The sequence below is a fragment of the Malus domestica genome, chromosome 08, assembly GCF_042453785.1.
Source record: "Malus domestica chromosome 08, GDT2T_hap1".
Lineage (NCBI taxonomy): Eukaryota > Viridiplantae > Streptophyta > Magnoliopsida > Rosales > Rosaceae > Malus > Malus domestica.
The window spans coordinates 6307157-6320382 of NC_091668.1; the positions used below are offsets into that span (position 1 = coordinate 6307157).

Consider the following 13226-nt stretch of genomic DNA (forward strand, 5'->3'; position numbering starts at 1 on the left):
CACAAAACTAGTCATTTACTCTCTTTCTTTTAATCTTTTACCACACTCGATCATGATGACAAATCTTATTCCAAATTCCATCCGTGCAATATGTGGGAGTCCCACATTGGACTTTTGCTTTTGCCTATTGAAAGCTATAATTTACCCATATGTGGGATTTCCATCTTTTAGTTCAAACATCTATTTAATGAAATTTTGCAATGAGCTGAAAATATGGTTTGATATATCAAATGTTATAGTTTAATTGGTTGATTTTTTTTTCCTTCAAGTTTTCAGCCAATATTCATGTTTCTGGCACATTGAAAAATCTCTAAAAAATCATAAGATGTCAAAAATTCTCTATTAATAATGTTCTACGTGCATCGATATTATAAATAGGGACACCTTGGATGCGGTCCCTAGCTATCAATATTTTTTTATTGAAACCTTGTTAGTTTTTAGTTTTTGATTGAGGTCCATGACATTAATATAATAATGTAAATTACTATATTTTTAAATTAAAAATTAAAAATTGAAATTTGTAATTGTTTATATTAATGAGATTTTAAATAAAACCCTTAATTTATGGGATTAAAAATAATAAAATATAAATTATACTCTCTATTATATTGTGTGTGTGTATACATATATGTATGGGTACATTAACCAAAATTAACAAAAAAAGGTATTGTACCAAAACATGGATATATTCTCAAATCAACGAAAAAGAATGTACCCATATAAGTTTAAATATGGATTAAAAAATTTGAATGAATTTTATATTAAAAAAAGGGTACATTTTACATATAACAAATTGATATATTTGAGAATGGGTACATTTAAGATTTAAAAAATTGAAAAATTATATGAATGGGTACATTTAAGATTAAAAAATTGAGAATCTTTTTATATATATAAAAAAAACTAATAGGTACAAATTTAATTTAATTTAATTTTTTATTATTTTAGAAATGTTTGAATTGAAAATTAATTAGAAGTTTAATAGAGGTGTGAGTATTAAACCCTAAATTAATTACTAATTTTTATATTAAAAATTATATAATAAACATGTAAATTCATTATCACATTAATGATAGGGACTTGAATCAAAATTTGAGAACTAATAAGGTTTTAGTCAATGAACAGTAAGAACTAGGGACCGGATACTAATTTTTCCTTATAAATAACATATTAGTACGTTTTGTTGATAACAATAATACCGCCTTATTAACTGCAACATATTGACTTTCCATTCCGTAGTAGGACCTCATCCCATGTGAATGAAAGTGAGATGACATGAAGCTCGTCCAAATTGTATTAAATGGGCCCAAAAGTCCAAAGGAGAGGGATAACAATGGGCCCGGATAATCCAGGGGCTTAATATTGAATGGTTAAATATACATGGCGATAGATAACAAACAAACAGGGCATTTGGTCTAGTGGTATGATTCTCGCTTTGGGTGCGAGAGGTCCCGAGTTCGATTCTCGGAATGCCCCCTTTTTTCACTTTTATTAATTTCTACTCCCTTTTGCTTTTTGCCGCCGACTCCCTCAGTTACCGCCCCCAAATTTAAAACCCTAAACCTCTCAATTCTTCGATTGCATTGCCCTGAACAATCACTTCTCTCGATTTTCCGGCGACTTTACCCTAAAACCCAAAGATGATTTTTGGGCAAGTGGTGATCGGCCCGCCTGGGTCAGGGAAGACGACTTACTGCAATGGCATGTCTCAGTTCCTCCAGCTCATCGGAAGGTGAAAAAAATTTCACTCTGATTTCGGGGTTTTCAAGTTTTTCCATGGCTTCAGTTTTGGTTTTTGAATCTGTCTGAGATATTTACAGTGGCAGTTTGTTGTTTGGGTGTGCAGGAAAGTTGCTGTGGTAAATTTGGATCCTGCCAACGATGCATTGCCGTATCCTTTTCGGGGTTTTTTTATTTTTATTTTTCGTGTTTGTTGTTCGTAATTTGTAGTGTTGCATTGCATTCCAATGTAGAATGTTGAGCCTTTACGTGAATTTAGGTATGAATGTGCTGTGAACATGGAGGAGCTTATAAAACTGAGTGATGTGATGGTGGAGCACTCTCTTGGTCCCAATGGAGGTGAGCTCCTACTCTTCTTTTCTTTTTAATTTGTAAAAAGTCCATTACTTGAGTAAGTTAAAAAGTGGAAATTGTTTGGTTTGTTAATGAAGAAGGAAACCAATGGAAAGACTGGAAGTTCTTGGATTTGGACCCTTGATTTTCTCTTTCGAAAATAAGTGACATTTGGAGATGTTAAGGTCGTACCCAGTGCACAAGGCTCCCGCTTTACGCAGGGTCTGGGAGAGGTGAATGTCGGCTAGCCTTACCCCCATTTTATGGAGTTAGATGGTAGGAAATACGCATTCAAAGGACGATTTTCCGTTCACTGATCATGAAGCTCCTTTATTTTCTATTTTTGGGAGTGAGTTAAATGGAGTAAAGGTACTAAATATCCACAAGATAGATAGGATCAGCAGTTAACGAGTGCATGTTAAAGAGCTTACATGTCATTAAAAACATAAAATCACTTGATGTACCTTTTGTGGATTTTCTTGACCAAGACAAAAACATGTGAAGTTTAGGAACTTGTTGATGTTGTGTATCAGTCTATCAGATGGTTTACGATATGCTATTCATGTTTATTTGTTGCGGAATCTCTTGAGTTATGACTGACCCGTTAGTTGGGTGCTACATATGTGTTTCTAAACTCAACAAATGATGCTTTTTCGAGGAATGTTACAAGTCCTTTTTTGGTGGATTTTGTACTTAATACTTGTAGTGTATGGGCCTTTAGAGTTCTGCAACTTCTGAAGTTTCTTTCGTCGTGTTTGTCCAGGTCTTGTATATTGCATGGATTATCTAGAGAAGAATATTGACTGGTTGGAGGCCAAGTTGAAACCTCTTATAAAAGGTTGGTGTGTTCTGCTTTGTTTTACTTGTTAAGAGAATATTCAGGCTCTGGCATTAAAATCATGATAATCCGTTTTATGTTTTCCAAAGGGCATGACAGTTCGGGATTATACCTAAAGGTTTGAACAATGATGCCTAAATATAAATGATAAATGCAACCTCTGGAAATAAAAAAAAGCAATGGTTGAAAGAAACTAAGCAAGTATAAATGCTTGTTTTTTCGTTTTTTTGGTCTGTCTAACTTTAGTATGTAGAGTTATGCATTGTACTAGCATGTTTAAAAGGAATGGGATGTTAGTCTTCTAGTTTGACCCCTTACCAGTGATGAAATAATAGTGCCATGCTGCTGCCTAACATTGTTATGAACTTTGCAGATCATTATATTCTATTTGATCTCCCTGGCCAAGTGGAACTATTCTTTCTTCACTCCAACGCCAAAAACGTTATCATGAAACTTGTGAAGAAGTTAAACCTCAGGGTATGATTCCAATCCTCTTTTTAATACTTTTAGCTTGGATCATTTAGCAGGACCATGATAATTATGCCCTTGGGATTGTAATCTTGATGGCTTCCTGATGTGGTGCAGTTGACTGCAGTACATTTGGTTGATGCCCATCTTTGCAGCGACCCTGGAAAGTATGTTAGTGCATTGATTCTCTCTTTATCAACCATGCTTCATATGGAACTCCCGCACATAAATGTCTTGTCTAAGATTGATCTAATAGAGAGTTACGGAAAGCTAGGTATGGTCATGGTCATGGCTTATCCTTTTTTTTTTTTTCTCCGTTCCATTTCTTATACACATTTGAGATAAATAATCTGATACTGATATTTCTGTTTTCTTTTGAACGCCTGCAGCTTTCAACCTCGATTTCTTCACAGATGTAGAGGATTTATCTTATCTTCAGTACAAGCTTGATCAGGATCCTCGCTCGGCTAAGTACAGGTTTGATTAATATTTGATCATATGGCAACAACCTATGAAAATCTTGCACTTCCATACACAAATTGTTTTTTGTTCATATTGCAGAAAGCTTACTAAGGAGCTTTGTGAAGTAATTGAAGATTACAGTCTTGTCAATTTTGCAACCTTAGATATTCAGGCATGCCAGTCCTCTCTTCACTTTACTCCCGAACTCTTGAACTTTTTGTACTTCGTGTTCTCACATGCTACTTTTCAGGATAAAGAGAGTGTTGGAAATCTAGTTAAACTGATAGACAAGAGCAACGGGTACATTTTTGCTGGCATAGATGCAAGTGCAGTCGAATTCAGCAAGATTGCGGTCGGTCCTGTTGATTGGGATTATTACAGATATCCTTTTCATTTGATTCTACAGTAATAAGTTTGCTCTTGTTCCGTTATCTTGTGAAGATACTTATGAATTAGACCACAAAGTATTTCGAGCTATCCGTTTTTTTTTCTTTTTCTGTTTTGCTTAACAAAGTAGCTCACAGTTGCAGCTGTGCAAGAGAAGTACATGAAGGATGATGAAACTTTTGATGACGACAATGAAAGGCTGGGAGACTGATAATCTATATGTATAAGAGTGATGCATGTCTAGTACATCTTAGTTTGTTGGTCATATGCTTCAGAAGCCCGTGACTGTTACCAAAGAACTCTCATATTTTTGAAGGTTGCTAAGTCGCGAGTCCCTCATTGACTACGGATCCAAAGAATTCTCCAGGTTGAGGAAGCTTGTGCTTAAAGATCATGTGACTATTTTTGTACGATGTATATATTGTTTAGTCATGCCTTATTGTTTATACGAATATGTTAGTTGCATAGAACTGTTTACAAGGGATTGAGCAATCACGATGATGTAGGTTTTATAACAACAGAACTGTGGTTTTAAAGGCGTCGATTGAATTACGCACTGCTAAGTATTACTTCAATGATCTTGATAAAGACCTGAATAGTTATGCTCGCTTCTTTCACACGCGCACACACAGAGGAAGTCTGCTTGTGTGAAGTCAAGAAGATGCCTTGGTTTCTCTAGATGTTGTCGACTTCTGGAAGCCGGTAACTTAACATGGTTGAATTTGTTGTCGACATAAATGTTGGAGGGTGAGAAATTTGGGGCCCCATTCTTCAAGTGGGAAAACTGCCCCGCTCCAATGAAGGAAGACTTGGATGTAGGTAGACCTGACATTTTGAACCCAATCCGACCCAATCCATTAATATTAGTATTTGGATTGATGCTTAACGGGTCGGATTGTTAACGGATGAACCCGTTAAATAACGAGTCACTTGGGTCAACCCATTAGCATCCATTAGTTGATGATGATTTAGTAATTTCAGTAAAGTATTAACAACAAAAAAAAAACTCTATGCAAAAAAATAATAAATAATAAAAATTGTTAACGGGTCGGGTTTGGATGACCCGTTAACTTAACAGGTCGGGTTCGGATGATCCATTAACTTAACGGATCAGATTGAATTCGACCCAAATCTAATAAACCCGATCCGTTTACTGTTTAGGGACACTTGATGAGTAGATTGTTGTATGTAACAATTTCCGTTCCAAACGAGATGAGGCGGGAATGATTACATGTGATAATCTCATTGTTTTACTTTCTTTAGTTCTAGGGGTCCTATTTTCCTTTTTTTTTTTTTTAAACTATCTATTTGAAAATGCTTTTAATTTTTAGTCAAAATGGTTTATGAGATTTGCATAACACATCACTTTGGTCCCTGAGATTGTCCACCATCCATTATTTTGGTCATTCCATTAAAAACTCCTTTAAGGGTCCCGAAACCTTTGGCCAGAAGTTTGGACAATTTTCAAAGATTCGTAACTCAATCGTTTCTTAACCAAATTCGACCCATGATATATCAAAATGAACATAAGAAAGTGTAGAACAAGATTATACCTATTTGAAAGCCAAAGGTTGCCCAAACTTTAGGCCAATAGCTTCAGGACACTTAACAGAGTTTTTAATGGAATGACCAAAATAATGGATGTCGGACAATCTCAGGGACCATTTATATTGATATTTCAATCTAGGGACCAAAGTGATGTGTTATGCAAATTTCAGGAACCATTTTGGCTAAAAAGCCTTAAAATAACTATTTTTTTTAGATTCTAAAAATAAAATTAAAATTAGACTAAGAAGTGTGTTTGTATTTAGAAAAGCACATGCTATGTACTTTTAAAATTACTGAAAACATTTTTGGTGAAAATAATTTTTAAACTATTTTTAATTAAAATCCAAATGGATCATGGACAAGCACTTGAAGTGCTTCCTACAAGAAGCATGTATACGATGCTTCTTCCAAAAAGCACTTGAAGTGCGTATAGAATCCAAAATTAATCTTAAGAAATGTTTTCAGTCATTTTAAAAGTACTTCCAAACAAGTTTTATATCTTTAATAAAAACACTTCAAATACTCTTTCAGGAACCACTTATTTTTTGTTAAAAATTTTGTGCGTTTATAATAGAAGTGCCTTTGTTGGATGGAAGGGCTTTTTTGAGAAAAAGTACTTAAAAAAAGATTTCAAACGGTTCCTAAATTCACAGCTTAATTCGATGATTCAAGTCCGGGATGCTCTAACTCAATACTTGCCGACTTTAGTTGCACAGCAATCCCAATACAATGGGACAATCACAACTTAAAAAGTTTTCTTCAGACCATTATATTAGTATTTTACTAATGAATACTCTTTGTCTCACTAGAATTAAGAAACTATTCTTCTTTTTAACCCTAAATCACAAATTAACATATTTATAAGTAAAATAAAAATAATAAATTATTATTGTGACGGAAAGTGCTATTCCTGGATTTTTTTTTACCTTTTACACACCCTTGTTACTTCTTGACAATTGATATTTTTAATTCATTCAATTTCTAACCGAAAATTGAGAGAAATGTGTGAGAAGTAAAAATGTATGTGGATAAATACTTTAGTGTGATTTAGCCGGGACAATCATTCTAATAGCAGCCACTACTATTTAAATTTAATATCCTTAATTAATTGTAGCTACCTTCCTATGTATATGCTATCAAGGGTGGATCGAAGTAGGGACCAAGGTGTTCCCAGGACAGTCCGAAAAATATATATGTGAAAGCTTTTTGAGGACATTCTGAATGTTTGGTACGAGTTTTTTTTTGTGCCTACTAAATACTTGATGTAATGCATGCTAGACATATCTCGACATGTTGCGTTGACATCACTCGACAAGTTTTCTCAATATCACTCATCTGATTGCTTCATCATATGCCGATATCTATTGACATGTGCATAACAAGCTCACCAAGTGAAGAAACTGAATTTTTTTTTCACGCTTTGTACTTTGTTTTTGTATTAAAAACTTATATTTAACACTAGGATCCCTAAAATCCAAAATCTAAATCTGCCACTGTATGCTATCCACTCATTTAACTTTTAACTTTTGACCTAATTTGTATCTTCATTTCCTACTTGTACAATTTGGTGATGAACTACGAACTCTCTAAGCGCGTGGAAATGTTCTCATGCGTCGCTCACGTTGACTTGTTCTAAGACGAACAAGATGAAGATTACCAGGACATTACAAATTTATAACATCGCAAGTATGCCTCATGTGAACATCTATTTTTCCCATATTATTATTTTTTTTTTTGCAAACAGGTAGAAATAATAAAATACAAAGAAAAAAAATGTATTTCTTGCTTGCGGTGGTTGTCAACTGGGATTCACGTGTACAAAATTATGGAAGTTATCAACCGTGCAGACAATGATATTTGAAAATTAGATTCAAACAATTATTGTGTAAAACGGGAATCATATTCAAATAAAGCAGCCAGAAGACGATATATAATATTCCGACATGATAAGATCTTTTCTTCTAAGAAATTATTTATGACGTTTTGAAATTTGGCTCATCTTAATGTAACGTAATGACTTGGCAGTTGTCCATGTTTTTTTTTTTTGAATAAATAATAAATTCGGACAAACGTTATGATTTTTACAAAAATACTTTTACCATCAGTTCGTTAATACATTCACAAAATCCTTATTATTTGTACTTATTCTTTCGTTATCAATAAATATCGTACTTGAACTCAAAAAATACATTCACAATAAGTTAAACTATGTAATCGATCATCATCACCACAAGGCATAGCTAAGTATCGAAATCATAAGAATACAATAAGGTTATTAGGTTCATGCACATCGAACAAGTTTATACACCCTCTCTAATCAAGTGAAAATAACTACCACGAGAGTAGATACTAGCTCATCGCCTCTCGTTTTTCAACGATAAGAAAGATTGAGGCTGCGATTATTATCCTATTAGTATTAACTACCATCATTAACATATTTGAAAATAGAAATATCTCATGTGTTACGCCACCCATTACAATAATTCTCGAGACTTCAAATAATATAGTCACATGCGTGTTTCACAAGTTTTGCTTTCACAAATTATAATATTGATTTATGATCCATCGATCTTAGATTTAGATTTAGCATTGTGTTGTGCTTTTTGGGTTTGTGTCATTTTTGTGATGTACTCAATATATTAAAGGGTTAATGAAAATGTAAGGAAACATCAAGAAAGCAATAAATATTTTTTGGTTTTAACCCTACGACATAGAAGAAATAGGGGTTATCGCGTAACACTCGTTAAGATAAATGGGTAATATGACCCGACCTGAATTCAACCCGTTAATATTAACGAGTGACATGACCCAACCTGGTATTAACGGGGTTTTAACGTGTGATCCGATAACAATCCAATTATGTAAGGTGTTGACCAAAAACAGGACAATCTTTGAGATTTTGGGGATCCTGTGTGAAATTTATAAAAGGCCCCTTCTTAAGATAGTTTTTGAAAAAAAAGTACCCATGCCTCAAAATTTTCTTGCCAAGCTACATGAAACAAATGTTCAGAAGAAGTCCATAAAAATTGCCAATTGCCCGAAATGAGAAGCAAAAATATTTTGATAAAAGCTTTCATCAATAATTTCATCATGAATAATATCATCATGACTCTCGAAGTCATGTGCGATAGCAATACCAAACCAAATATGAAGAGTAGTGGGGTCCTGAGCTAAGCCTTGGCTAAACCTTGAAAATGTTAATGCCATAATGCCATAATGCCTTTCAAATCCTCATAGCCATTATCCTACTGCAATAATTCTTGCTAAGAATAACACAAGACAATATACTGATTCTAGAAAACAATAATTTAAATCAAAACAAACTTAAAACTCATTGAATATATAGCATTATTATATAACATAATTGAAAAAAAATCATTTTTAGGATGTTGTTATTAGCACTTTAAATATCTCATCATACACTCCAAATTTTTATATTTAGAAAGAATTTTTTTTTACACTTATAAATGAGATTTTAAAGTGCTAATAAAAGCAATTATTTTTTTTTAATATATAGCATTATTACATATAAATTTTAGATGAATTTTTTTTTTGGAGCGCCTTTAAATTTGGAGCCCTGTGCAATTGCACATTTCGCTCCCCCTTAATGCCCCATCTGACCAAAAATCTATTACTTTCGTTGTTGGAAAATATTTGTATTTTGGTTTATTTGAATGTTTGGTTTTCTGGGCTTAGCCCATTAGCATTAGGGTTTCGGTTTCTTACCTTTTAGGGTTAGGGTTAGTTTATTATAAATAACATGCTTGTTATTCAGTTGAGCACAAGTTAGTCACAATGTAACCTCTTAGGGTTTTGTAACCGTTTCGGCATTCTCAGTTTTTTAATAATATTCTTATTTTGTTAGTCTTGTTCATTGCTCACTCTGATATTCAACTTTCGTATCATTTCGAATTGGATTAACATATTGTGTAAGAAATTGTCAGTTCTATTTAGATTTAGTAACTAGCAGTCACGCATCATTTAGATAAGTGCTTTGCTAATATCCTGTTAATTAAATAACTTGCTCCTACTCCTCTTCAATAACTGCAAATTAATATTGCATCATGCAATAAGTATGAACAATTTATTATTAGTACGTAATCAAATACGTCAAGGCAGACATGACGTTCGATTTAATCTTTGTCATCCACAAGTTATTGAAAAATGACCCGGAAATTAAATATGCAATTATGGATAAACATCCATAAAAAAACTGCATAAATGATATTTGAATATTTTTTTTTTTCACTTCTGTGGATTTGCCACACAAACTAACAAAATTATACAATTAACACAAGACTTAAGATGTTAGATCTCACATCGCCCAGGGGAGTGGATCATGTATGCCTTAAATGTACATGCCCACCTCCATATAGCATGAGGCCTTTTAGGAGCTCATTGAGTTCGGATTTCATAGGAACTCCGAAGTTAAGCGAGATTGTGCGAGAGCAATCCTATGATGGGTGACCTATTGAGAAGTTCTTGTGTGAGTTCCTACAAACAAAACCTTGAGGGCGTGGTCGAGGCCCAAAGCGGACAATATCATGCTACGGCGGAGGCAAAGGCCCGAGATGTGGTGGAGCCCGGGTCGGGATGTGACAATTTGATATCAGAGCCAATCCTTGGCCGGAAGTGTACCGATGAGGACATCGGGCCCCTAAGGGGGGTGGATTGTTAGATCACATCGCCTAAGGGAGTGGATCTTCTACAAAATTGTCAACAACTTCAATTAAATCTTCTTTTAATTAATTATTAAATGAATTTTATTACTTTTGTCATTGGTTTTTTTATTTTAAAATGTTTAATATGTCAAAGTGTCACATAAACTGCCAAATTTAAAATTTATATTTAAGATAGATGCTCTAAAATCGTTTGACATCTAATTTTCATTCCCAATGTCGTCAAATGCTCGTTGTGGGGAGCATATTTGCTCACCGAAACTTTGGTATATGCTTATTATACACCTAATTATCTGTCACGTGCCTTTTTACTTAACCATGATTATTAGTTTTTAATTGGAAATAACGTTTAATGTAAAAGTTAACTAGAGTTAGGTAAAAGAATATGTGACAAATGATTAGATGTGTGGTGAACATACTCTATGAGTCTATAGTTATGATGGTGAGCAAAAATACACCTGTTATAAGATGAACGTAAAGGCTAAGAACAAGGAACCCGGGTTTCGGATACCTCTAGGCTTGTAAATTGATGAGAATGTCATGAAAAAGGCTCATGCAAGCTACGTGCTCATATTTGACATATTGTAAGTGGAAACTAGATCCATGTGTTTCTACCAAACTATTTTGTATGAGAATAAATATTTCATCACCAGAGCTCTAAATGGGAAGGGGATCGAACTCGTGGTATGCTCACTTAACATGAACTGGAGAAGCAATAATTGGAGAACGAGGGAAGTAAACGAGGAAATAAAATGAACTAGTCTCATGATTTGATTCACAGTTTCGAATATTGCATTACGAATTTCAATGAAAAACACATTTCCTTTTCGCTTTCACATGTATAGTAAACACAAAGAACATTAAGAAATACAATTATTCAAATAAATTAATTTTAATTCTCATTCTATGTAAATATAAATATGACACATCTAATACGTACATAAGACAAATATTCTTAACCACTTGTATATCATGCCAAACTTCCAATTAATCTGTGGCACATGGTTAGCGGGCCGAGCGATCCTTCTGGAATACATTGTCTCACTCCCTCGTTTAAGATTTTCACAAATACTTGCGCGTCACTCAGCATTTTATTATTAAAAATGTTTTCATACTAAAATCTGTACCAACTCAATTTTATATAATATTTTTCTTTCCATTTTATCTTTCTAGATATCCAGTCTGCGTATTTGCAAAAGAATTTTATTACATCATTTATTATTGTACAAAATGATGTACATATTACTTAATATTTTTTGGACTGTTAAAAATAAAAAATGCGTGGTATTTTCTATTAAGCCAAATTAGAAATGAATATATATGATACTCGCTATTCATTAGTGGGTACTAAAATATTATCCAAAAATAAATATCAGACGTATATATGTGGCATTATTGCCTTCCTCTCCAAGAAGTCAAACCCACCCCAAAATCCATGTGCTCAGCAGAAGCTTCCATGAGATTTTGCTTTTGTCAAACCATTCATTTGACAAAAAGCTCGTCTGGATCTCTCTTCTCAGCTTATCAGAGCAAAAGCAACCCCTTACATATATAATCTCTCCTTTCTTCCACTCAAACCAAATCACTCAATACTCAAATCCCAAAACTCAAGGTTTATTCAGATGTTTAGCCCTTTCAGCTGCGTATTTTTCCAACCGAAAGATGTTCAAGACGAACCCTTTTCAAGTCCTTGCTCCACGCCTAAAAGATCAACAAAGAGAAGCAGCAAGGAAAGCAAGAACCCCTATTCAAGTCGAGGCCTCGACAAGTTCTCTGAACTCTTAGCCGATCTCGAAGACAAACGGCAGAAGATTTATGCGCAAACGCCTCCGCAAAACATATCCCTCGTCCGCTTCATGTTCAAGGACTCGAACGAGGATGCCCCTCCCGTCCCAGTCGTGATCAAGTTGAAGGACAACAAGAAAGAAGATCGCAAAGAGAAAACCAAAACTCAGGTGGTGAAAGAAAAGCATGCAACTAGTAATTCGGATGGCTTGGATAAATTTAACGTCGAGCCCTCCACGCCCACAAAAGAAGTAGCAGTTCAGCAACAACCAAAGAATTATAAGAGGGTGCGTTCGTCATTAAACTTTAAGGACATGAACTTGGGCATCTGGAGAAGGCCTTCTTACTATTTGCCGGTGGTTGTGGTGTTCATTTTGGTGCTGCTGGCGGTGTTCGGGCGGTCGGTTGCAATTCTGTGCACGTCTATCGGCTGGTACGCATTGCCGACTTTGGAAGAAAGCAATGGCAAGACAAAAAGAGCATCAAAGAAGAAAAATCATGGTAGAAGATTGAGTGACAATAATAATAATAATAATAATAATGGACTATTGTCTTCTCCAAAGAGTAACAACACAGGGGCCGGAAGCACTCCCAGATCACAACAACACGGTCACCAGAAAATTTGGTGACCGCAGCGATGCGATTGACTTGTGAATTTTGTCTTTATATTCCTTGGTTCTTCCTTTCATATTTCCTCTTTTTTTTTTTTCTTTTTTTCTTTTTTTTCTCGGTCAAAGATTTGGCTGCCATGTATGTACACAGACAATGTTTTTTTTTTTTGGTCACTGTGCCAACTTGGGTTGAAACCTAAAAGTTCAATTCCTATCTTTTGACTTTGTAAATGTAAATTATGATAACTATAAGATTAGTCTAGAGATGTTTGTAAGATGTGAGTAGTGAAATTCGCCTTATAATTCCATGATATATGTGGTTTTGTTTTGTGTAGTTAAATGTATGTATCGGCCTCGAGGAATTTTTGGTTTTAT

At 34.3% G+C, this 13226-nt stretch overlaps 2 protein-coding genes and 1 non-coding gene across 3 annotated transcripts; all 3 read left to right on the forward strand.

The window, feature by feature from the left end:
- Window positions 1-1404: 1404 nt before the first annotated feature.
- TRNAP-UGG (transfer RNA proline (anticodon UGG)) lies at window positions 1405-1476 on the forward strand. Its single transcript has one exon. It is a non-coding gene; the product is annotated as a tRNA-Pro (tRNA).
- A 37-nt stretch (window positions 1477-1513) lies between these two features.
- On the forward strand, window positions 1514-4803 carry LOC103441035 (GPN-loop GTPase QQT1). Its single transcript, XM_008379734.4, has 10 exons — window positions 1514-1732; window positions 1847-1891; window positions 2000-2079; window positions 2837-2911; window positions 3285-3388; window positions 3497-3653; window positions 3769-3856; window positions 3941-4013; window positions 4092-4222; window positions 4364-4803. Exons 1-10 carry the CDS (start codon window positions 1641-1643, stop codon window positions 4437-4439), a joined length of 921 nt encoding a protein of 306 aa, XP_008377956.3. The 5' UTR covers window positions 1514-1640; the 3' UTR covers window positions 4440-4803.
- A 7274-nt stretch (window positions 4804-12077) lies between these two features.
- LOC139197995 (uncharacterized) lies at window positions 12078-12869 on the forward strand. The gene has a single exon (XM_070826217.1). The coding sequence runs from the start codon at window positions 12078-12080 to the stop codon at window positions 12867-12869; it is 792 nt and encodes a 263-aa protein (XP_070682318.1).
- Window positions 12870-13226: the final 357 nt, after the last annotated feature.

Coding starts and splice junctions, on each gene's coding strand:
- LOC139197995 (XM_070826217.1), top strand. CDS start 12,078: ATGTTTAGCCCTTTCAGCTGCGTATTTTTCCAACCGAAAGATGTTCAA.
- LOC103441035 (XM_008379734.4), top strand. CDS start 1,641: ATGATTTTTGGGCAAGTGGTGATCGGCCCGCCTGGGTCAGGGAAGACG. Junction 2,912..3,284: donor GTTGAAACCTCTTATAAAAG/GTTGGTGTGTTC, acceptor TGAACTTTGCAG/ATCATTATATTCTATTTGAT. Junction 3,857..3,940: donor CCTCGCTCGGCTAAGTACAG/GTTTGATTAATA, acceptor TTCATATTGCAG/AAAGCTTACTAAGGAGCTTT.